We start from the raw sequence: 27,046 nt of genomic DNA, 5'->3' as shown, positions 1-27,046 counted from the left end.
TAAAAAAAAAAAATCTGAGAAAGGTTTCATGAAAAGGAAGAACTACAAATGAGATGAGGATTGGGAAATGAAAAGAATAAAGAGTATCTAAAGTAAGAATACCAGTATAAACAAGCTTAGAGATAGAAATGAGCATATGTTCACGGACAGAGAGCAGACCAACATGGCTGGAGCAGGAAGGTTAACCCTAGGTATTACAAACCAGTCGGGAAAGGATGGATGACAAAGGTAACGTGACTTCATAGAGTTAATCTGTGACTAAACCACTGTTTCTATGATCAAGTTAATTATTTAGAAAGTACGCAGAAAAGTAGGGAAGGAAATTTCAACAGAATAATTTCTCACTGGCACATAAATTAGGCAAGATAAGTATGGTTATCTAATAAAATAGCTGGCAGTAAAGTCTATCTTTGCAAACTCAAACTCCAAGTGTTTATCTTGGATTATTACAAAGATCTGGAAAACCTAGGCCTTCTTCCCTAGAGATCACTTTGATGAAAACTAGAGTGTAGCAGAATAGAAGAGTTCCAGAATATAGGAGTGAGAGCAATGAAACAAGCTTTAAATTGTTGCTGTTGTATTATATACAGTATCTTAACAATGTATCTGTAGGACTGTTTTAATTTACATAACACTTAAGTCATGCTCTTAATTCAGAACAGGCTTACAGAACCTTGCTCTGGTTATGTAAAGAACGACCCAATTTACAAGGAAAAAAAACTGCTTTGTCTCAGGATTAAAAGTGTCACATCCTATGTATTATTAAACAGAAACTATATGCCACCAAGGAGACTAAAAATCCCGTTATATGTTTGTCCAACCAAGCAGAATGGAAGTTAAAGTACGTGGATTCATCAAAAGAACTCTCATAGGACGGGATTAAGATGGTGGAACAGAAGGACTGGAGCTCACCTTCTCTCATAAAAACAACAAAATTACCACCAAATGCTGAACAACCTTCAACCAAATGGATTGGAAACTTTCAAAAAGATATCCTACTCCTTGGAGTTCCCATCGTGGCTCAGTGGTTAACGAATTTGACTAGGAACCATGAGGTTGCGGGTTCGACCCCTGGCCTTGCTCAGTGGGTTAAGGATCTGGCGTTGCCATGACCTGAGGTGTAGGTTGTAGACGCGGCTCAGATCCTGCGCTGCTGTGGCTCTGGTGTAGGCTTGTGGCTACAGCTCTGATGAGACCCCTAGCCTGGGAACCTCCATATGCTGTGGGAGTGGCCCAAAAAATGGCAAAAGGACAAAAAAAAACAAAAACAAAAACAAGACAAGATATCCTACTCCAGAAGACAAAGAGGAGGCCACGTCAAGAGGAAGGTGGGGGAGTTCCCGTCGTGGCGCAGTGGTTAACGAATCTGACTAGGAACCATGAGGTTGCAGGTTCAATCCCTGGCCTTGCTCAGTGGGTTAAGGATCTGGCGTTGCCGTGAGCTGTGGTGTAGGTTGCAGATGCGGCTCGGATCCCATGTTGCTGTGGCTCTGGTGTAGGCCAGTGGCTACAGCTCTGATTCGACCCCTAGCCTGGGAACCTCCATATGCCATGGGAGCAGCCCTAGAAAAGGCAAAAAGACAAAAAAAAAAAAAAGAGGAAGGTGGGGTGATTATACAATATAAGCAACCTTATACCTACCCTGCCAGGTGGGAAGCCCACAGACTGTAAAGTTATTGTATCACAGACACTCACCTAAAGGAGTGAGAGTTCTGAGCCCCATGTCAGGTCTCCAGGCCTTGGTATCTGGCACTGGGAGAAAGAGCCCCCAGAACATCTGGCATTGAAAGCCAGTGGGGCTTGTGTGCAGGAGCTCCATGGGACTGGGGTAAACGGAGACCCCATTCTTGAAAGGTGCACACAGGCTTTCACATGCACTGGGTTCAAGAGCAAAGCAGAGGCTCCTTAAGAATTTGAGTCGGACCTGACTGCAGTTCTTAGAGGATATCCTGGGAAAACAGGGAATGACTGTGGCTCATTGTGGGGGAAGGACATTGGACGCAAAGCTCTTGGGAATATTCATCAACCTGTGTTCCCCTAGAGGTAGCCATTTGGGGGAAAATCTGGCCCCACCCATCAGCACTAGGAACCCCCAGTTCAAACAATAATCTAGGTGAGAATCACAGTCTCACCCATCAATAAACAGGCTGCCTAAAGACCCCCCCAACCCCAAGCACACAGCCACATCTAATCCCACCCAGAGACAATGCCCCATCCACCAGACAAATAGGAATCAGCCCCACCTACCAGTGGACAGGCACCCATCCTTCCCATCAGAAAGCCTACAGCAAGCCCCCTTACCAACTTCAGCCACAAGGGGGGCAGATATCAGAAATTAGAGAGACTACAACTCTACTATCTGCAAAAAGGAGACCACACCAAAATCCCATAAAATGAAAAGGCAGAGAACTACATCTCAGATAAGGGAGCAAGAAAAAACTTCAGAAAAACAGCTAAGTGATCTGGAGATTATGAGCCTCTGGGAAAAAGACTTTAGACTGATGATGCTGAAGATGATGCAAGACATTGGAAATAAACTGGAGGCAAAGACTGATAATTTACAGCAAACATTGAGCAAAGAAATACAAGATTTAAAACTTAAGCAAGCAGAGATGCAAAACACAGTAACGGAAATAAAAAATTCATTAGAAGCAGCCAACAGCAGAATACAGGAGGCAGAACGAATAAGCGAGGTGGAGGACAGAAGTGGAAATCACTGATGCAGAACAGCAAAGAGAAAAAAGGGATTGAAAAGAAAGGAAGGCAGTCTCAGAGAACTCTGGGACAACGTTAAACACACCATCTGTATTACAGGGGTGCCAGAGGGAGAAGAGAGAAAGGGACAAAAAGTATCTGAAGAGATAATAGCCAAAAACTTCCCTGACATGGGAAAGGAACCACTCACTCAAATCCAGTACCATATACAATAAACCCAAGGAGGAATACCCCAAGGCACATATTAATCAAACTGACCAGAATTAAAGATAAAGAGAAAATACTGAAAGCAGCTAGGGAAAAGAAACAAATAACACACAAGGGAACCCTGATAAGGTTATTGGCAGATTTTTCAGCAGAAATTCTGCAGGCCAGAAAGGAGTGGCATGATATACTTCACGTGATGACAAGAAAAAAACCTCCAACCAAGATTACTTTACCCAGCAAGGCTCTCATTCAGATTTGAAGGAGAAATCAAAAGGTTTACAGGTAAGCAAAAGCTAAGGGAATTCAGCAACACTAACCAGCTTTACAACAAATACTAAAGGAACTTCTCTAGGCAGAAAAGAAAAGGCCACAACTAGAAACGAAAACACCACAAATGACAAGGCTTATCAGTAAAGGTAGGAAATCATCCATGCACAAATATGCTACCAAAATTAGAAATCGTGAGAAGAGGAGGGTACAAATGCAGGGCACTGGAGATGCACTTGCAGTTAAGAGAGCAACAACTTAAAACAATCTTGGATATGTACAGACTCCTATATCAAAACTTCAGGGTAATTGCAAGCCAAAAATGTACAACTGATACCCACACAAATAAGAAAAATCAACTCAAATACAACACTAAAGTGAGTCATCAAATCAGAATAGGAGAGAACAGAGAAGGCAAGAAAAAAGAGCAACAAAAACAAATCCAAAGCAATTCATAAAATGGCAATGAGAACATACATATCAGTGATTACCTTAAGTGTAAATGGACTAAATGCCCCAACAAAAAGACACAGACTGGCTGAATGGATACAAAAACAAGATCCATATATATGCTGTCTTCAAGAGACCCAGTTCACTTCTAGGGACACATACAAATTGAAAGTGAGAGGATGGAAGAAAATATTCCCTGCAAACGGGAATGAAAAGAAAGATGGAGTAGCAAAATAGACCTTAAAATAAAGATTATTATAAGAGACAAGGAAGGACATTACACAGTGATCAAAGGATCGATCCAAGAAGAAGATATAACAATTGTAAATATATATATGCACACAACATAGGATCACCTCAATATATAAGGCAACTGCTAACAACCTTAAAAGGAGAAATTGATGATAACACAGTAATAGTGGGGGACTTCTAACAACCCACTTACAGCACTCAGACAGAAAGTCAACAAGAAAATACAGGCCCTGAATGAAGCATTACACCAGATGGAGTTAATAGCTATTTATAGGACAGTCCATCCAAAAGCAACAGAATACACATTCTTCTCAGGTGCACACAGAACATTCTCTAGGACTGATCACATTCTGGGCCACAAATCAAGCATCAGTAACATAAAGAAAACTGAAATCACATCAGGCGTCTTTTCTGACCACAACACTATATGACTGGAAATCAACAACAACAACAACAACAAAAAGCTGCAAAAAACACAAAGACATGGAGATTAAACAACATGTTACTAAACAACCAATGGCCAATGGCTCACTGAAGAAATCAAAGAGGAAATTAAAAAATACCTAAAGGAAGTGAAAACACAGATACAACACTCCAAAACCTATGGAATGCAACAAAAGCAGTTCTAAGAGGCAAGTTTATAGCAATACAAGCTTACCTCAGGAAATAAGAAAACGCTCAAATAAACAACCTAACTTTACATTTAAAGCAGCTCGAGAGAGAAGAACAGACAAGATCCAAAGTTAGCAGAAGGAAAGAAATCATAAAGATCAGAGTGGAAATAAATGAAATAGAAATAAGAAAACCATAGAAAAGATCAATGAAACTAAAAGCTGATTCTTTGAAAAGATCAATAAAATTGATGAACACTTAGCCAGACTTACCAAGAAAAAGAGAGGACTCAAATCAATAAAATTAGAAATGAAAAAGAAGTTACAACAGACATCACAGAAATACAAAGGATCATAAGAGACTACTATATACAACTATATGCCAATAAAATGGAAAACCTAGAAGAGATGGACAAGTTCTTAGAAAAGTGCAACCTTCCAAGGCTAAACCAAGACAAAATAGAAAAGACGAATGGGCCAATTGCAAGTACTGAAATTGAAACTGTGGTTTAAAAACTTCCGATAAACCAAAGTTCAGGACCAGATGGCCTCACAGGTGAATTCTATTAAACATTTAAAGAAGAGCTAACACCTAAATGTCCTTCTGAAACTACTCCAAATAATTGCAGAGGAAGGAACACTCCTAAACTCATTCTATGAGGCTACCATCACCCCGATACCAAAACCAGACAAAGATACCACAAAAAAAGAAAACTATAGGCCAATTTCACTGATGAACAAAGATGCAAGAATCCTCAAGAAAATACTAGCAAACCGAATCCAACAATACAGTAAAAGGAATGCACATCATGATCAAGTGGGATCTATTCCAGGGATGCAAAGATTCTTTGATATCTGCAAATCAGTCAGTGTGATACACCACATTAACAAACTGAAGAATAACAACCATATGATCCTTTCACTAGATGCAGAAAAAGCCTTTGACAAAATCCAACACCCATTTCTGATAAAAAAATCCTTCAGAAAGTGGGCACAGAGGGAACCTACGTCAACATCATAAAGGCCATATATGACAAACCCACAGCTAACATCATTCTCAGTGGTGAAAAGCTGTAAGAATTCCCGCTGAGATCAGGAACCAGATGAGGATGTCCCCTCTCACCACTACTATTCAACATAGTTTTGTCTTTTTTTTTTTTTTTTGCTATTTCTTGGGCTGCTCCTGTGGCATATGGAGGTTCCCAGGCTAGGGGTCTAATCGGAGCTGTGGCCGCCAGCCTACGCCAGAGCCACAGCAACGCAGGATCCGAGCCGCGTCTGCAACCTACACCACAGCTCACGGCAACGCCAGATCGTTAACCCACTGAGTAAGGGCAGGGACCGAACCTGCAACCTCATGGTTCCTAGTCGGATTCGTTAACCACTGTGCCACGATGGAAACTCCTCAACATAGTTTTGGAAATCCTCGCCATGGCAATCAGAGAAGAAAAAGAAATAAAAGGAATCCAAATTGGAAAGGAAGAAGTAAAACTATCACTATTTGCAGATGACATGATACTATACCTAGAGAATCTTAAAGACTCTACCAGAAAACTGTTAGAGCTTATCCATGAATTTGGCAAAGTGGCAGGATACAAAATTAATACACAGAAATTGGTGGCACTTCTATACACTAACAATGAAAGATCAGAAAGAAATTATGGAAGCAATCCTGTTTACCATCACATTCAAAAGAATAAAATACCTAGGAGTAAACCTACCTAAAGAGACAAAAGATCTGTACTCTGAAAACTATAAGACACTGATGAAAGAAATCAAAGATGACACAAATAGATGAAAAGATATACCACGCTCTTGGATTGGAAGAGTCAATATTATCAAAATGACTATACTGCCCAAGGCAATTGACAGAATCAATATAATCCCTATCAAATTACCAAGGACATTTTTCACAGAACTCGAACAAAATATCTTAAAGTTTGTTTGGAAGCACAAAAGACCCAGAATAGCCAAAGACATCCTGAAAAAGAAAAATGGAGCTGGAAGAATCAGGCTCCTGGCTACAAAACAACAATCATCAAAACCATGTGGTACTGGCACAAAGACAGAAATATAGATCAGTGGAACAGGATAGAAAGCCCAGAATTAAACCCACACAGCTACAGCCAACTAATCTATGACAAAGGAGGCAAGAATATACAGTGGAGAAAGGACAGCCTGTTCAATACGTGGTGCTGGGAAAACTGGACAGCCGCATGTAAAATAGTGAAATTAGAACCCTTCCTAACACCATACACAAAAATAAGCTCAAAACGGATTAAAGGTCTAAATATTAGACCAGATAGTATAAAACTCTTAGAGGAAAATCTAGGCCAAACACTCTCCAACATAAACCATAGCAATATTTTCTCAGATCCACCTCCTAGAGTAATGACAATAAAAACAAAAATAAACAGTGGGACTTAAACTTAAAAGTTTCTGCACAGCAAAAGAAACCCTAAAAAAAACCAAAAAGACAACCCACAGAATAGGAGAAAATCTTTGCAAGTGAATCAATGGACAAGGGATTAATCTCCAAAATTTATAAATACCTTCTGCAGCTCAATACCAAAAAAACAAACAAAAAAAAACCATCAAAAAATGGGCAGAAGATCTAAACAGACAATGCTCCAAAGAAGACATACAGATGACCAAAAAACACATGAAAAGATGCTCAACATCACTAATTATTAGAGAAATGCAAATCAAAACCACTGTGAGGTACTAATTTACACAGCCAGAATGGCCACCATCAAAAAATCTACAAACAAGAAATGTTGGATAGGGTGTGGAGAAAAGGGAACCCTATTACTCTGTTGATGGGAATGTAAATTGCAACCACTGTGGAAAACAGTATGGAGAGTTCTCAGAAAACTAAAAATAGAATTATTGTCGCGAGACATGTTTCTACCATATTTTCTTAGCCTCTTTGCTTCTGTTTTCTATGCTGAAAACTCCAACTTGTCCTGCTTTACTTTACCCCATCTTCCTGCTTGGAAAACAGTTGAAGTGCTGGTAAATGACTTAAGCTTAAGAAATAAAATGTAAAGGCAATAAGTTATTCATGTGGTCAGCTGAATGAGGACATAATGTATTGGTCTAGGCATGCAGGACCTGTGCAGATAGGCAAGACTTTGCCCAGCATGATTATGTCCTCCAAAGAATAAGAGGAAGAGGAGCCTCATGGCCCCAAGGGGTTTATAAGGGGTCGTTAGCAGAATATGCATTAGCAAGGAGAACCGAGATGCAAACCTAGGTATGCCGGGTTGCTGCAGATAGGCATGCTGTTTGCAGAAGCACAATAGTGATTCTCTAGAATGCTATGCATAGATAGCTGCCGCCAAGCTTCCTCACTGCTAATGACTGTTAAATGTGTAAAGGTCAGAATAAAAGCTTAATCAGCTACTGGATATGTGACTTTTAAAATAATTAAAAAAAACCCCTATATCCTGCACCTATAACCCCCTCCTCACTTGACGTAATCCTAAAGAGCACAATAAAAGCAGTGTGGTTTCTTGAGGAGGCGCTCGTGGTCCCTGAGACCTTGAGTCCCCTGGTTCCCACCTTTGATTAAGATAAATGTCTCTGTGTCTTGTTTTATGTTACTTTTTCCTTAAGTTTCGCAGCACCCATTCTTCAGCCCTAACCTGCTAAGCTGGTCTCGGCAAATTATCATTTGATCCAGCAATTCCACTCCTGGGCATCTATCCAGAGAAAACCATGACTCAAATAGACACACATACTCCAATGTTAATTGCAGCACTCTATACAATAGCCAAGACATGGAAACAACCTAAATGTCCATCTGCAGAGGAGTGGATAAAAAAAGTAGTACATATACACAATGGAATATTACTCAGCCATTAAAAGGACAGAAATAACAGCATTTGCAGCAACACGGATGGACCTAGAAATTATCTAGCTAAGTGAAGTCAGTCAGACAGCAAGACACCAACATCAAATGCTATCACTTACATGTGGAATCTAAAAAAAGGACAGAATGAACTTTGCAGAACAGATATTGACTCACAGACTTTAGAAAACTTATGGTTTCCAAATGAGACAGGTTGAGGGCTGGGGGGATGCACTGGGGGTTTGGGATGGAAATGCTATAATTCTGTTGTGATGATCACTGTACAACTACAAATGTAATAAAACTCATTGAGTAATTTTTAAAAAATCCATAAGAAATAACTTAAAAAAAAAAAGAGCTCTCATAATCATGACAAATTATGAAAGAGGGGAAGGGAAATATACCACAATGAAAGCAATCATTTACTGAGCATATATATTCAGGTCATGCTCTTTGTCTCTGATCTTCATTAACTCTGCAAAGCATAATCATTTCCTTAAGGAAATAATGAAACATAAGTCCAGAAAAGTTAAATAGTTTTTGCCCAAGGCCTCAAGATTAGGTAGAAAAGCATGGGTGTAATCTAGGGCTCGACTCCAAAACAGCTTTTTTCACACCACACCATGCTGCCATATGGACAGTGTGTTCTGAGAAAATTCTCCATTTCTCATTTCTATGAAATTATAGCCAATATAAGAAATTATATATGGAGTTCCTGCTGTGGTGCAGTGGGTTAAGAATCCGACTACAGTGGCTCAGGTCGCAGCTGCAGCTTGAATTCAATGCCTGGCCTGGGAACTTCCATATGTTGCAAGTGCAGATATAAAAAAGCAAGCAAGCAAGCAAGCAAGAAAAAATTAATCATGTGTTTCATTTTTTGCTAAGGCACTTTTAAGCAGCCATAAGGAATTTTTATCAGAGATCTAAACCCTTTCCAGTACATTCCAACGTGCCACATAAATATTACCATCTCTCATCTTATGAACTATATGGCATGTAAAGACATGGGAGACATATATATATATATGTATGGCACATAAAGAACTGCTATACAAGTGTGGAGAAGGGGAGAAATAATTTCTGGCTGAAATAGTCAGAAAAGCTTTATAAATGAGGCAGAAACTAAATTGGGTCTTGAAGAGTGGGTAGAATTTTGAAAGACAAGATACTAAAAAAGAACACAGGACAGTGAGGAAATCAGTTTGGCCTGGCCAAAAGACCTTTATACATTACATAGTCATTTTGTTTTTTGTCTTTTTAGGACTGCACTCACAGCATACGGAGGTTCCCAGACTAGGAGTCAAATCGGAGCTGTAGCTGCTGGCCTACACCACATCCACAGCAATGCAAGATCTGAGCCGTGTCTGTGACCTACAGTACAGCTCACAGCAATGCCCGATCCTTAACCCACTAAGAGAGGCCAGGGATCAAACCTGTGTCCTCATGGATTCTAATGAGATTCATTTCCACTGAGACATGATGGGAATTCCTATATATTCTTTCTTAAAGGAGAGACAAAGTTTTAATAAGGTAGTTGGTGCCAGCCACACTTGTGAGCACAATAAATGTGATTATGGAGATGTCTTGAAGACCAGTCTAAAGCATGTGAAAGAAAGCTTAGTAAGCAATTTAGAAAATGCAAAAGATTTTCGGAAAATGAGATATTTTAAAAGTGGTGAAATAATCTTCAGTAAGATTATTCCAGGCATTGGTACTTTATAAAAGGTGAAAAGAAAGACATTATGATTCAACAGTGTTTCCAATGTACATTCCCCTTGTAAGGAAATGGGATAGGAAACAGTTTTTGTTCTCAGTTAACTTTCATTGAATGTGCATGGTGATGGTGGTAAAGGGTATTTGTGGAAGGCTCCATGACATGGGATAAGCACGTTAAAAAAATTACAATAAAGGAGTTCCTGCAGTAGGTTAAAGGATCCGGTATAGACTGCAGCTGTGGCTTGGATTCAATGCCTGGCCTGGGAACTTCCATATACCATGAGTGTGGCCATAAAATGAAACAACAACAACAACAACATAGTGTGATGTACTATGATGAATGCACAAGGTTCCACGGAAGTACAGTAAAGAGTAACTCACTCTGCCTGAAGATGTGCAATACTTTTTAAGGTGATTATTTGAGCTGAATTCTGAAGACAGATCAGACACGAGATTATGTGGGGAAGCATACGAAACACAATCTACAATATTTACTTATTAAAGACTTATTTGTTGAATACCTACTATGTACTAGCACCTAGGTACTAGGAACAAAATACAGTAAAAGAAAATAATTCCTTGAAAAAAAAAAATAAAGATGGGTCAGAGTCAGCCAGGTGTCAAAAGCAAAGTTGTCTAAAACAAAAAGAAGATGTAGAACAGGATATGTTCCTAGGACAAAGAAGTGGAGTTCAGAAGAGTATGGTCAAAGAATGTAAGGGCTGGATTGTATTAACAGAGCTAAACACCTTCACTTGGGTCTTGAAAAGTTTAGATTTTATCCTTTAGGTGATGCAGAGACTGGCTGGTTTTAAAGCATGGAAACATGATTATAATTGTTCCTTGGCCAATTCTGGGACCATTCTGTAAATCAAACTGGCAAAGAAAAAATGGAGTTGGAGAATCTCTAGTATTTGATAAGCAAGTAGATTTGGAGGGAAACAAACCAACAAAAGATGTAGGTTTTGTGGCTGGTGTACTAGAAGAAAGGTCCTATCAAAGGCCAAATTGGGAGTTCCCATCATGGCTCAGTGGTTAACAATTCTGACTAGGAACCATGAGGTTGCGGGTTCAATCTCTGGCTTTGCTTAGTGGATTAAGGATCCAGCACTGCCATGAGCTGCGGTGTAGGTCACAGATGCGGCTCAGATCGTGAGTTGCTGTGGCTCTGGCGCAGGCCGGTGGCTACAGCTCCGATTAGATCCCATATGTACGTGCAGCATATGGGAACCTCCATATGCTGCACGTGCAACCCTAGAAAAGACAAAAAACAAAACAAACAAAAAAAAGGCCAAATTGGGAAGTCAAGAACCCAGGAAATATCAGTAGTTTATAAAGTTTTAGAAAGGTTAAGGCATTAGTAACAGTGTATATACCCAAACAAAATGTCTACTGAGCAGCTAAGAAGGAGACACTAAAATGTGGGGGAAAGAGGTCAGGAATAAAGACATACATCTAGGAGTCACTCAAAGAACAAAGATAGTAAGTGGGTACACTTTTCAAAGAGGAGTGCTAAGTGCTGAGGACTGAACCATACTTCTGTGATTGAAGGGAGTAAAGGTAAGGTGATAATATAAGAGGGGGAAAAAAAGCAATAGACAAAGAGTGTGGTAGACGAGAACACAGTTTCAAGAAGTTAGGGGTGGTGGTCATCAGTTTCATTTTCATTACAGTCATTAGGTTTACCACTTAAAAAATTATTGGTAATCTTTAATACTTTTAGTAGAGCTAAGGACAAGAAAGATGAAAAATATAAATATCAAGATAAATAACTGCTAAACTAAATTTAATTATTGACAAATGACAATTATAAAAATATAAAAATTATAATGAGAGATAATAAGGAGAAAATAAGAATCTAAATGTCATAAACAGGGGAATAGATTAAGAAAGAAAAGGGTGGTATGTTAATACAATGGATTTTATATATATATATATATATATATATATATATATACTCTCTTTAATTGCTGTACATCACAAAACTCAATATTTAAAAAAGCAAGTTGTAGATTGATATATTTAAATTCTAGAAACAAAACCAAAACTACATACAAAAGAATTAAAGACTGGAAGAACATAAACCCATTTATGATAGAGGAGTGGGGATGGGGAAAAGATATGGGACTGGGGATAGTGATCAAAGGGGATTTGTTATCTGTAAAGTTTCCACTTTTTACAAAGAGATGAAAGTAAATATAACTAATTACTAATGTTTAATTCTAGGTATTACTCTGTAAATGTCAAAATGGGATAGGTGGAAAAGATTGAGGAAAAAGATGTACAAGAGAATGAGAAGTCGTTTCAGTAACTGTGAGATGGTTATATAAATCAGAACATCTAAAGGGATGTACACCCTTGAAGTAGGGAATCTAATTCACTTTGCCAAGGCAGAAGGCCAGTGGGGAGCAGATTATTCTTCCTGCCTTTCTTCCCATGTGACGGTTTGGAGACACTGGCTTCATGCCTTGCCTACTCACCAGGTGCAAGTAAGTGATGCAAAACAGCCTCCACAAATTCCTGAGTGTTTAAAGTGAAAGGGTACACAAAAGTCAAGTCTCCAGAATCATCTCTCATCAGGCCTAAAACCTGAAGTCCATTCCTGCAGTTTGTTACAATATTCTTTGCATTCTCTATAAATTTATTACTAATTCTGAGAAATAGAAAACAAGAAAGTGTATGGTGATAGAGTAATCTATAACAGACTTCTTCTTAAAAAAGTAAAGCAATGAAGGAAAGGAAGAGAAACTGATCAAGATCCCAAGAGCCTGATGTAAAGGGTTTGATTTTATGAGCGATTATAATTTCAGGGCAAAGATTTGTGACCCCAAATCATTCATGACACTAGAAAACCACCCCTTTTCCCACTACTCTCAATTTAAAAGGTTCAAATGATAAACTTATATAAAATAGTTGCTTATTTATAAAAATGAAAGGCAATCAAAATATATATCTATATATACTCTTTCCACCTACAAATACTGCAAGAATAAAATTTATCGATACGCTAATAAGTGCTAAACTAAATTCAGTTATTCACAAATGGCAAAGCAATTGAACTTCAGCTATTAGTAAGTTACTACGAATTTAAAAAACTTTGTGATGAAACATGATGAAGAATAATGTGAGAAAAAGATTATATATATGTATGACTAGGTCACTTTGCTGTACAGCAGAAATTGACAGAACACTGTAAATCAACTATAATAGAAAAAATTAAAATAAAAAAACCTTGAAAAACTAAATGTATAAAGTGTTCATACCATTCATATTACATAAATATAATCTTCATTTTATTTGACAGTTTACGGAACACAAACCTCACTAGAATTAAAGCTCCATTTCAGCATTTTTGCTTATGTTCACCACTATATACCAAGGGCCTAGAATGGCACTGGGCAAATGTTGTCAGTATATATTAAACCAATACAACAAGCACAAATGTTTAATAAGCACTATAAAACATATTTTTAACCTAGAGGAAAAAGAACAGTATAGCTATACACATTTCCTTACTCTTAAGGACAGAAGTTGCACTGAAGAAATAAACACAAGGGCAAGTTTCTTAGCTAAATATGCCCCTCAGAAATTGCCACCCAAAGAAAAGCTGGGGGTAAGCCAAATTCATGACAAGAAATCTGGGCCCTAATAGGTTGACATATTTTACTCTCTTGGGCCCATCAGTACTCCTCAAATCAACCTATTAAGTATCTTTGCATTCAATTTGCATGTAGGGCCAGCCTAGATTAAGATGATAGTAAATATGAAGAGGATGGGGGAGGGGCAGGGATTGCTACAGTGGTTGGTTACACTAGAATTTTAAGTACCTTCTGTGTGCACAGCATATGAATAGTGTTTCATTGTTTATAAAGTGCTTAAACATGTTTCATTTATGCAATCTGGTGAGGTAGGATATTGCCATTTCATAAATGAGGATGTGGAGCCTCAGAATTTGAGTGCAAAGTCACATAGCTGGTAAGCAGAAAAATAAGAACATCAAGATTTCTGCCCAAGCTTATCTCATTCAGCTGTACTACCTCTTGTAGTGGTTTTCAACCACAAAAAATATTTGAAAAGTGTCTGAAAATATACATGCTCAGGTCCCGTTCTCCAGAAATTTGTAAACTAATTGGTCTTGGGCAGAGCCAGGAATCCATCCATATTTTAAAATGCTTCTCAGGTGATGCTAACATGTGGCCAGGTTGCAAAATACTGATTAGATAATCAAGATCTTTAAATGTCATCTTAAGAATCTTTCTTGGGGTATATACAAGAAGTACAGAAGATGAGGGAAGCCAGAATTACAGTCACTTGTTTCAGTATATGCTGCCAGAATTTCCAAGTTCCTGTTGAGATGTTTTAAATGCCTCACTAGTACTTCTTGGCTTTTTTCTTTCTTTCTTTCTTTTTTTTAACTTGTATGGAAATCTCCAAAGAACATATGAAAGTCAGACACAAAAGTTTTCTAAAAGTCACCTACATAAAAGTGGTTTTCCCTCAGAGGAAAAAAAAAAGTTAATTACAAAATACCCTGCACCAGAATAGGGTCTCATTTGATTGCAACTGACAGTGGCAGAAAGGTGGACTTCTCTGGGTATATTTCAGTATCCTATGAAATTTGTGAGTATGGTAAATTATCAAACCCCTAGACAATTGGGGAAAATGACCAAAAAGTTCATGCATTTGTTCATAAAACAAATACATATATACTGAGGACCTGCTGAGTACCAGGCTCTGTTGTGGGATTCAAAATAAATAATGAGTAAGCTGCCATCTTCCAGGAGGTTGTAAACTGCTTACATGAAGGGAGTAGTCAACACAACCAGACCTGAATGCTCTCATCAAACAAGGGCTGGATTAATCACTGGGTCACCCCAACTAATAAACAAGTCAGTTCCATGATTTCTATCAACTTAGACATCTCAAAATTCTAAGCTCCAAAGGAAACGTCTGTCACTTTGGAAGAAGGCCTACTCTTGGGGGATGTGTGTTCTGGGTGGGGCAGATCCAAACAGCATTTAATTGGGTATATCTCATTTAAGCGAGGCCTTTCATTTAACACCTTCCAGTCGGACCTTCCCTCAGTACAAAGAGCTGTACCTCATGCTGAACAGGGGGACAAGTGGTCTACTGAAAGGTGTAGGCAACCAAACATGCATTATTAGCCTGTAGCATTGGCTATGCTGGGAAGTTATGTCCTGGTTTAGGGGGAAATGTGGATTACCGGTCCCCAAAAACTCTTGATAGAACCCTCGGACTAGAATATGAACAGCAGAGGGCGGTGTAGCCGATTTCACAGAATTTTACCCCCTGGAGCCCCCAGGAGCTGGCCCCAAAATAAGATGAAACTTGCTCTGTGAACTCAACGAATAGTAAAATATGCTAAGTGTTCAGGGTTGGACTCACGGCTGTTTTCCATAACCTCTACTCTGGTCTGACCGTTAAAGTCCCTTGCGGATACTCTTGACCTTACAGCCTGGGGTGGGGATGGGATGGGGGAGTTAGGAGAAATGTAATCAGCCTATCAGGCTTTCCAAAACAATGCTTATCTTGGAATAAGTATTAAAATTGGAGGGGGATCACTCCCCAGGAAAAGAGTCTGGTTCTCCTTGCCAGTGACATCACTGACAAACACATTACAACAAAGTTTGGGGGGAGGGGAGAAGAGTAAGAAAAAGAAACTAATTCTGTGGGTTAACACGAACCCCTCTCACTTCTCAACGGCGTTCGAACAATACTATACGGCACTCTTTAAGTTTCGCTTTAGGTCTACGCATCCAGGCCACCCGCTCTTTCCTCTCCCACGTATGGGCTCCAAACTTTCTGCCCCTCACCCGGCCCCCAGGCCGTGGAACTCCTCCCAGCACGCCGGGCTCCGCTTCCGAAGAGCCCCGAGGCTGGGTGCGGCAGGGCCGGAGCGAGGGTCCGCGGCTCGCGTCCTCCCCCAAGGTTGCCCGTACCTGTCCAGCATCTGCTGTAGGGCTTGGTCCGGCATCTTCCGCGGAGCCGGCGCACTCGCCTCCCCAGTGGGCCCGGTCAGGGCCGGGCCCAGGGACAATAGCACTGAGAGGCGGCGGAGTAGGCCTCAGTCCAGCGGCCGCCACGAACCCGCCAGCCAGCCTCCCGGGGCGGCTCCGCGAGCCCAGCGGTGGCGGTGCGCGGCCCGCGGGCGCCCGGAGGAGGCGGTGGGGAGCGAGGAGGAGGAGCCTGGGGCGGGGAGGCGGCGATCGCGGCCCGGGTTCCTGCCCGTCGGCCCGGGGTTCCGGTCCATGGACCGCGGGCGCCGAGTTGCTGCCGGCGGAGGAGCTACCTCTGTGAGGTAAGAGTCACCGCCTCCGTGCGCGCCGGGGTCACGACGCAAGGCGGCCCAGAGCAGCCTGGGAGATGTAGTCCTCGGACCGTCCCCGCTAGAGGCTGCACAGCCTGCCCAGACCACCGCCGCTGCGCCCGCCGCCGCCCGGCCGGCGCCCTCCCGTTTCCTTCCTCCAGGGGGAAAAATGTCCTGCGGGCCGCTTTCCAGGAAGCAGCAGGATGTGCCGCTCCACTGTCAGTAGCATCAAGGTCAGCCCTCCCTGCCTGTTTCTTTTCTCTCCGCTTTTGCGCTCAGGTGGGACCGAGCCAGGTGAGGGGTGGGGGCTGAAGAGCCATTTCTCAGCAGGGTCCCCAGTCCTGGCCGCGGCGTCCGGGCGGGCCGTGGCGGAGGTGGGGGTGGCAGAAGCGCCTTCTGAAGCTCTCGGCGCAGGGGCCAGCCTCTGCCGCATCTGAACCCATTTTGGGGAATTACACAACCCCCGCAAAGGGTCGGATGCTCTAGTGTTATTCCTGAGGGGTCAGGAGGACAGGGGCTACCGTGACCAGATGGTTCCCACCCGAGTGTGTATGTTTGCCCCGGGGGATGGGGTGGGGGAGAGGGGAGAGGGGAGGTGGGATTGGGGGAAAGATTATTTTCTCCCTCTCTAGGAACCTTCTAAATGTGCCCGGGCTTTCAAGGGCTCTCCGATAGTCTCCAAATGGAACATGTTCGTGAATAAACAGCTCTTGCTTACTCAGCTGTGGGTTGTCAGGGGTGTTTGTTTCTCTCTCTGCTTCTGGTCACTGTTAACCATTTATAGGCGCCTTGACACCTCCAGGCAGGTGGATGGATGGATATGGAGGTGGGGGGGAATCAAAAGGGAAAAATCATAAATCGCTCCTTGGGTTGTTCTCTGATGTTCTAGGGACAGCTTTGGCGGGAGGAAAGGAGCTGTTGGCTAAAATGAATGCGTCTTTTGGACGACCTGTGGCGTTCTTTAGTGCAGTGATTGGTACGACGTCTGGTAGTTTTCCCTTGATTATGTCTAATTTCTGCCGCAAGAGGCTTGATTTTTTTTTTCTTCAAATCAAAATGTTTTTTAAGCTCTTTTTTTTTTAACATAGAATTTTACAATCAGCTCTTAATTCTGTTTAAAGTTTGCGTCCTGAATATATTTGAACTAGAGTGTACATTGCCAGGAAGAAAAACAAAAATAACATGTGACTAGAAGTTTATTTGGCCTCCAATTTCTGAAAGATACTTTTATGAAAGGCTTTAGAAATTTACATGACTAGTTATAATTAATGCTTCTGCCTTTTTCTCATGAAATGAGAAGCAGGCCCTTGATAGGGAAGAGAAATAAGTAATTTAGGGTGTTTGATATTGTGAATGCCTATTTATTGCTACTCCTACTGTGTTAAGTCCCTTGCTGTGTGTTTATCTCTTAAGCAATTGTCAGTCACAGGATGGATGCATACATGCTGCTCAAAAAATAGAATTTGATCCTAGAATATCTATTAAATAGGTTAGGACAAACGCCATTTAATTTCATGATTTACACTAAAAGGAGTTCTCACCTCATCTTAAGATTTCTATTTGAATCCCAAATTGGAAAGTGATATGATAACAGTTCTATTGATAGCAGAATGGTGTGCAGATTAACCTTATTTTTTTAAAAAAAGAGTTTATATTAGCATCTTCATGAAAATTCCATTTCCTGGCTGTGTCAAAAAATCCTTTGAAATAGAAAAAAAAAGTTATTCATCTTAAGAGTGATAGCAAGAGAATGTATGTGTATGTGTATGTATATATACATGACTGCATCACTTTGCTGTACAGCAGAAATTGGCACAACATTGTAAATCAACTATATTTTAATTTTAAAAAGTGATTATTAAGAAAAAAAAGTGATCAGCACCTGACCTAGTAGTTCCATTCCTTGATATCTACACAAGAAAAATAAAAGCATATGTCTACACAGAAGCTTGTATGCCAACATTCATAGCAGCATTATTTCTAATAGCCAAAAGTGGAAATCACCCAAATATCCATCATCTGATGAATGGATAAACCAAGTGTGGTGTATTCATACAATAGAATGTTATTAAGTGGTAACAAGCAATGAAGTTCTGATACATGTGAAATATGGATGAATCTTGAAAATATGATGCAAGTGAAAGCCAATTTCAAAAACTGCATATTGTATGATTTCATTTGTTTTTAATATTAAGAATAAATTCATAGAGACATAGATTAGAGCTGGAGGGGTTGGGGAGAAATGAAGAGAGATTGCTAATGGGTATGAGGTTTCTTTTTGGGTTAAGGAAGATATTCCAGAATTAGAGTAGTGAGGGTTATACAACTTTATCAATTATATTGTAGTTTGAAAAGCAAGATAAAACAAAATTAGATTCTGGTGATGGTGGCACACTTCTGTAAATATACTTAAAATGAATTGTACACTTAATATGAATTAATTTGTACATTTAGTGTGAGTTAATTTTATAATATGTAAGTTATGTCTCAGAAAAGTAGTTAGAAAACTAATTTGTTCCATATAAAATGTTCATAAAGATATCTAAAGAGAAACAGATAACTGATAATTCTTTATTGTCAAACATATATTTGTGTGTATATATATATATATTTTATTTTATTTTATTTTATTTATTTATTTATTTATTTTGGCTGAGCCCATAGCATGTAGAACTTTCCAGGCCACAGATCGCCTGTGCCATAGCAGTGACCTAAGCTGTTGCAGTGCCCACACTGGGTCCCTAACCTGTTGCACCACAGGAGAATTCCTAACTTTTTATATTTTGTAATTAGTAGGGGCAAAAATCACGATTAATAAAACTCATGAAGTAAGTCCCTTACATTTGAAATGGGTGACACACACAGCTTGTACTTCAATTTTGTTTGTCCACTTTGTTTTCATTGCTCTTGCATTTTCCAGTAAAACTTAGAATAATTGGAATGATAATTTACTCTCTGATTTTGAAGGAGAAAAGTCTTGATTACTTAAGATATTAGTCTGACCCCTTCCCCCACAAAAAAAGTAGAAACGGACTTAGGCATTTTACATAGAGTTAAAGACTTATGGTAAATGATATTTAGCCAAGAGAGTAGCAACATCACTACAAAGAAATAGTTTCTTCAGTGCTACATTTTAAAATAGAAATTAATCTACTGAAAATATTTCAAGATTCTTCCACCCTCAGAATAAGAACAAGGATTGATAATGTTGTTTCCTAAAGAATTATGGGATATATTCATAATTTTTAATGGATTTAGAAATATCTGAGTATAGAGATGCTCTAGATATGTTAGGAAGTTTAAAGTAGTATATTACTTTAATGTTCTGCCATGACATTTGTTTTGAACCGTCTGCCAAAAGGAGCTCTGGAGGTATTCCATAGAGATAATATAAAATATCCGGGTGCCCTCTAAGAATTGTCAATTGCCAAATTTGGTGATAAACTTCAGGCTGAGTCTACATTGCAGGCCAAAGAATAGTCTTCATTAATTTATTCTGCTGACATTTCCAGAGGATTTATGATTTGCCTGGGTGCCCTAGTCACAAATTAAACAATACCTTTTAAGAACATACAAACTACCTAACAATACTTATTCTTAAGAAGAAATAAAACAAGGCACTTAAGAAATACTATATAATGACACATGGCAGCATATGATGAAGTGCCAAAGTGAATGGCATAGAAATAAAAAGGGAAGTAAAAGTTTAAAGGAGACTGTTATGAGCTGGTATGTTAAAGAAAACTTGGTGAAACAAGGGGAATTTAGGCTCTACCTTGTAGCAAAAGGAGGAATTATGTAGATAAACAGGTGGAGAAGAATCTTGGGTCTGGATAAGGATAAAAGGTGTAGAGAGAGGAGTTAACCTCCATAACTGGAACTGTGTGTCTCTATTGGTAAGAGTGAAAAATATGGTTTTGTTAAGTAGGGAATAGTTTAAAGGCTTTAAAGCTATTATTTCAACAAGTGTTTATTGAACAAGCAATATTTATGTGGACAGGTACTAAGTTAGGCACTGGGATACAGTAATGAGCAAAAACAAGCACAGTCCCCACCTTTATGGAGTTTATAATGGGAGAGAGGTAATTACATAAATATATTTTTTTTTAGGTTGCAAATGTAGTACATGGGGTTATCAGAGATAATAACTAGGGTTTTGACCTAGACGGGGAGGTCAGAAAAGTTTCTTTCTGGAAGTGTCCATTATGCTGAGGCCTTAGGAAGAGCAGGAGTTAATTGGACAAAGGAATGGGAAGAGCATCCCAGGCCAAAGAACAGCATGTGCAAAGATCCTGTGGAGGAAAGCCCTGAGATGAAGAGGAAAAGCTGAAACAAAGAGGGGACTTGGGGGGAAAAATAAGGACCAAAAAGGTCAGTCAAGTAACAGACTATAAATAACTCTGTAGGCCAATTTAAGGAATTTTGCCCTTATCCTAGACTCCTGCCAGAAGGAGTTTAGACATAGGAAATTGACACCATTGAAACGCACCATGAAATGGAGAGTTAACTTGTAGTGGTTCCCAAACCTGCTGTGAGTCAGAAAATTACCCTGTATGTTCTGATCCATGTGCCCAGTAGTTGTGCTCAATTAGCTGTTTTTGTTTTTGTGTTTTGTTTTGTTTTTAAAAAACAAGTTTCCTAAGTGATTTTTAGACCAATGGTATCACTGCAGAAATACCACAGTGGCTGAGAGCTTCAACTCAAGCCTATATTTGAGTTTTAGCATTGCCACTTAGAGGCTCAGCAATTTGGGGCAGGTTATTGCATCTTTTAAAGCCAAAGTTTCCTCATCTTTAGGAGGAGAATTACACAACCTATCTCACTGGGCTATTGGGAGGATTAAATGAGAAAATTCATTTAAATTGTTCAGGACAATGCTGGGTATGGCTAAGGTCTCTGTTGGTGTTAGCTCTTAATTATTACTAAAAGTTCTTGAATGAAGGTGAGATTGATTTAGAGGTATTAATTTTGCAGTGGTATGCAGGGTGGGTTGGGAACAAAAACAAGTTAGGACTGGCCTAGGTCTCAGTAACTTAGCCACGGTCTGTAACTATTTCAGAAGTTTGCTTTAACACAGCTATAAGTTCTTGAAGAGCCTTAGGCTAAGTAGTTCTCAACTAGAAAATGTTCCTGAGCCTCTTAAAGGACTTTTATGGGAAGACCTTGGTCCACAGAATACACTTTACTGGCTTTTAACATCTATAGGATTACTTTGAATTGACTTTTTCTTAATTCTGGACAGTGGCTTTATTGGCCACTTAGAGAGGACAATCTAAAACGTATCTGTCTTCAGTTTCTATACAGAAGATAGAATTTTAACATCTGATAGCCACTCTAATGGAATAGATATTTATAAAGGGTAAATAATTGCACAAAAAAGGTCACCCACTAATTAGTCTTCTTTTCCTCCTCGTAAATATCGTGGAGACCCATTGCTTTTCATTGTCATTGCTCAAATTCCTCTCCCTGGTTTAGGTATCCATATGCAGCGGTTTGTCAGGTGTAGATAAAAATCATTGGATAACATACCCCATCTTCCTTCTTGTGATCTTGTTCCAGAAATATCAATTTTATGAGAAAATGTATATATAAAGAATTGTTATCTTTTTAAAAACAAATATGGATGTCGTAGAGCAGCAATTCTCAAATGGTGGTCTCGCAGATGTGTAGGACTCCCTGAAAACCTTTCCAGGAGGTATGTGAGGTCAAAGCTTTTTTTTTTTTTTTTTTGCTTTTTAGAGCCTCACCCGCAGCAATGGAGGGTCCCAAGCTAGGGGTCCAATTGGAACTACAGCTGCCGGCCTACACCACAGCCACAGCAACATCAGGTCTGACCCCCATCTGCGACTTACACCACAGCTCACCCCAATGCTGGATCCTTAGCCCACCGATGGAGGCCAGGGGTAGAACCTGCACCCTCATGGTTCCTAGTCGGATTCGTTTCCACTGCACCACGATGGGGACTCCCAAAGCTATTTTTATAATAACACTAAAGCACTATTTGCCTTTTTCACTACATTGGCATTTACACTGATAGCACAAGCAATGGTTGATAAACTGCTTATATCTTAGCACCATTAATGATGCTGACACCAAACTGTACTAATGGTGATAGAGTCTTTACCACTACATACATGGAGTAAAAATGAAACAAAAGTTCACTTAAGAATAATCTTGATTAAGCAGTAAAAATTATTTGTTTATTAAATCATGAGTCTTGGGTATGCGTATTTTTAATATTCTGTGTGATGAAATGGGAAATATGCACACTTCTGCTGCATCCAAATTAAGACAGTTGTCTCAGAGAAAGCAGTTCACATGCCACACTATTTTTACCTGAAAGACAACTGATAGTAAAATTTTTAAACCTTTGAGCTGTTAAGAAAAAGTGAAAATTCACTCATTTCAGAATGGGAGAAAATTTTTGGAAATCATGTATCTGAAAAATGACTTGTATCAAGAATATATAAATAGGAGTTCCCATCATGGCTCAGCAGTCATGAACCCAACTAGTATCCATGAGGATGTGGGTTTGATCGCTGGCCTTGCTTGGTGGGTTGAGGATCTGGTATTGCTGTGGCTGTGGTGTAGACTGTTAGCTGCAGCTCTGATTCGACCCCCTAACCTGGAAATTTCCATATGCTGCAGGTGCGGCCCTTAAGAGACTATGTATATATGTATATGGGTTGCACCTAAATAACAGGTAGATAACCCAATTGAAAAATGGACAAAGGATCTGAATAGACATTTCCAAAGATATACAAAAGGCCAGTGAGCACCTGAAGAGATGCTCACCAACATTAACCATCAGAGAAATGCAAATCAAAACCAGAATGAGGAGTTCCCATCGTGGCGCAGTGGTTAACGAATCTGACTAGGAACCATGAGGTTGCGGGTTCAATCCCTGCCCTTGCTCAGCAGGTTAAGGATCCGGCGTTGCCGTGAGCTGTGGTGTAGGTTGCAGACGCGGCTTGGATTCCGAGTTGCTGTGGCTCTGGCGTAGGCTGGTAGCTACAGCTCCGATTCGACCCCTAGCCTGGGAACCTCCATATGCCACGGGAGCGGCCCAAGAAATGGCAAAAAGACCAAACAAAAACAAAAACAGAATGAAATACCATTTCACTCTCCCTCGCATGACTATAATAAAAAAGATGAATAATAAATGACATGTGACAATAAATGTTGACGAGAATGTGAAAAAATTAGAGCTCTAATACACTGCTGTTGGGAAGGTAAAATGGTGTGGCTGTTTTGGAAAACAGTCTGGCACTTCCTTAAAATGCTAAACATAAAGTTTCCATATAGCCCAGCAGTTCTACCCTGGTTATATCCCCCAAAGAGATGAAAACGTATGTCTAAAACAAAAACTTGTGCATGAATGTTCATAGCAGCATTATCCATAATAGCCACAGAGTGGAGCAACCCAAATGTTTATCAGCTGATATATAGAAAAAATGTGATATGTCCATATAAGGGGATATTATTCAACAATAAAAACGAATGAAGTATTACTAAATATTATAGCATAGTTTTAAAAACCGTGAGCTAAGTGAAATAGGCCAGTCCAAAAGCGAACATATTCTCTTTGTATGAATTTTTCAGGATAGGTAAGTCTACAGAGACAGAAAGTAGATTAGTGGTTGCCCAGGAATGGGGGAGGTAGAGTTTTGAGGAATGACCCTTAGGGGTGTGCACCTCCTTTTGAGGTGATGAACGTATTCTAAAATTGAGTGTAGTGATGATTTGACAATTCTGTGAATATACTAAAAATCACTCAAATGTACATTTTTTTGGGGGGGTCTTTTTTGTCTTTTTTGAGGGCTGCACCTGTGGCATATGGAGGTTCCCAGGCTAGGGGTCTAATCAGAGCTGTTGCTGCTGGCCTATGCCACAGCCACAGCAACACAGGATCCGAGCCACGTCTGCGACCTACACCACAGCTCATGGCAATGCCAGATCCTTAACCCACTGAGCAAGGCCAGGAATTGAACCCACAACCTCATGGTTCCTAGACAGGTTTCCGCTGTGCCACAATGGGAACTCCTCAAGTATACACTTTAAATGGGTGAATTATTTGGTGTTTGACTTATATTTCCAAAAAGCTGTAGTTTAAAATAACACCAGATAAAACCTTAAAATCCATTATTAGTTGATTTAATAACTTGCAGCATATCAATATAACAGTATTACATAGCTGAGCTAGTGAAACAAATGAGATATTTCTGTATTGGCCATAATGAAAAGTTGCCAAAGATGTAGCAGTCATCAGTTAGGATTCCCAACCCCAACCCCCACCCCCAGAAACCAACTCTAGTGAAATCAGTCCCTCTAGGGGACATTTGTTCATGTCTAGAGACTTTTTCAATAGTTACACTAGGAATGCTCTTGGCATCTGGCAAGTTGAGACCCAGGATGCTGCAAAACATACTATAATTCACAGAACAGCCCCTCACAACAAAAATGATGTAGCTCCAGATGTCAATAGTGCTGAGGTTGTGAAACCCTGAGTTAACTTAAGCAAAGGGAAATTCACTGGAAGGGTATGAGTGAGATCACAGGATTGAAAGTAAGGCAGGAGAATCCAGCTGGAAGCAGTCGTTTAGCAGACACCACAGAGAATCTTGCAGGAACATCCCATGCTCTCCTATGGGTTCATCACTGGAATGGATAGACTTCCTCCAACGGTTTTTATTCTGCTCACAGTACAAAATCTGAGGTGGGGGAGCATTTAATCAATCTTCGTTGCGGTTGGCTAAGGGACGGCAGTATACCTTAAATGAAGGCAATCCCTCCAAAGGAAGTCCATCCACTAGCAAGCACTTATTGACCGTGTAGTTATGATCTGGGTACTATTTAGGTGCTGGGGATAGAGAAGGGCAAAAGAGACAAAAATACTCTTGTGGAGCTTATATTCTTATGATACTAAGTCAGGGCAAATCTTTAAGTAATATCTTAAAGTTGAATGGTTGCCAAACACCCAAACAGATAAATACTTCTTATGTGTTAAGTGAAAAAAAGCAGGGAGTAGATAGTGTGTATAGTATTCTCCCATTTACTTTTTTTTTTTTTTTAACTTAGCATATGTGTAAGGAGGTTTCTAGAAATACGTAGGAGATCTTTTTTTTTTTTTTTTTTAATTACCTGGAGGGGGGAGGACCTGGATATGGGGAGAAGAGCCTACTTTTCATTACCCTTATGATGTTTTTCATTTTCATCATATATATTTTATAGCTGATATTTTAATTTTTTTTTGTCTTTTGTCTTTTTTGTTGTTGTTGTTGTTGTTGCTATTTCTTGGGCCGCTCCCGCGGCATATGGAGGTTCCCAGGCTAGGGGTTGAATCGGAGCTGTAGCCACCCGCCTACGCCAGAGCCACAGCAACGCGGGATCCGAGCCGCATCTGCAACCTACACCACAGCTCACGGCAACGCCGGATCGTTAACCCATTGAGCAAGGGCAGGGACCGAACCCGCAACCTCATGGTTCCTAGTCGGATTCGTTAACCACTGCGCCACGACGGGAACTCCTATAGTTGATATTTTTAAATTAAATTTTAAAAGAAAAAAAAAATCCTTGGTGGAAGTGAAGGATGATTGAAGGCTTTAAAAAGTCGCAATAGGGAGTTCCCATTGAGGTACAGTGGAAACAAATCTGACTAGTAACCATGAGGTTGTGGGTTTGACTCCTGGCCTCGCTCAGTGGGTTAGGGATCCGGCATTGCCGTGAACTGTGGTGTAGTTCGCAGACGCAGCTCAGATCCCGAGTTGCTGTGGCTGTGGTGTGGGCTGGCAGCTACAGCTCTGATTTGACCCCTAGCCTGGGAACTTCCATATGCCATGGGTATGGCCCTAAAAAGCAGAAAAAAGAAAAAGAAAAAAGTCACAGTATTGTGGTTTGGTTTATTATAGAAAAACAGAAAGAAAGGAAAAAGAAAATATGACTGCAAAGTGGCTTGTAATCATTCAATAAATATTTGTTGAACACCTACCTACCTTAAGTCCTTTTTGGACAAGGTGGAGTATAAATAAGTAAAAAAGCATCAGCCACATATGGGACACTCTGTGAGGTGCTGTATCTGGGACAGGATTGGAATTTGAAAAAGATTTAACAACTGCCCTCAATGAGTGCTTGTTGACATCTACTTACTCAACACCTAATATGTGGCGTGTACTGGGCCCTTTATACACGTTATTTCAAATACTAACAATGACCTTATCAGGTTGATGGCTTGGTCTCTTACATCATAGATGAGAACTTGAACATTGGAAAGATGAAGTCATAGCAAATTAGTGGCACAGCTGACATTTGAATCCAGGTATACTTCAGAAGAGTGTATGAGTATTTGAATAGTTAAATAACAAGAAGAAAATGATTGGAATAGTTAAATAACAAGAAGAAAATGATTTATTATTGGAAGAGCAATCAGAGGACTGCCCATGATTAATTTTTGAGGAGTTTTACAGGTAAGTACTCTAGGAGCTCAGAGAAGGGGAAAGAAGTTGCTGCGTATTAGAGTGGTCTGAGCAGGCTTCATTGTGGAGGAGTGGTTTGAACTAGGTCTTGAAGGAGGAGTATATGAATGTATAAAGAGAAAGGCAGAGTGCCAATCTTTACTAAGCAGAGTGCCATCTTGAATCTAGAAACATC

At 40.0% G+C, this 27,046-nt stretch overlaps 1 protein-coding gene across 1 annotated transcript in view; it reads right to left on the bottom strand.

Moving 5' to 3' along the window:
* The window catches only part of MARCHF5 (membrane associated ring-CH-type finger 5), a 53,519-nt gene extending 37,128 nt beyond the window's left edge, over nucleotides 1-16,391 (bottom strand). The window contains exon 1 of the mRNA XM_047760018.1: nucleotides 16,032-16,391. Within this exon, the coding sequence (XP_047615974.1) occupies nucleotides 16,032-16,066 (35 nt within the window). The 5' untranslated portion in view covers nucleotides 16,067-16,391. The remainder of the gene's footprint in view (nucleotides 1-16,031) is intronic.
* Between the last annotated feature and the right edge of the window lie 10,655 nt (nucleotides 16,392-27,046).

The sequence above is a fragment of the Phacochoerus africanus genome, chromosome 15, assembly GCF_016906955.1.
Source record: "Phacochoerus africanus isolate WHEZ1 chromosome 15, ROS_Pafr_v1, whole genome shotgun sequence".
NCBI classification, from domain to species: domain Eukaryota; kingdom Metazoa; phylum Chordata; class Mammalia; order Artiodactyla; family Suidae; genus Phacochoerus; species Phacochoerus africanus.
The sequence above is the reverse complement of the archived record's forward strand: the minus strand, read 5'-3'. Positions and strand labels throughout refer to the sequence as shown.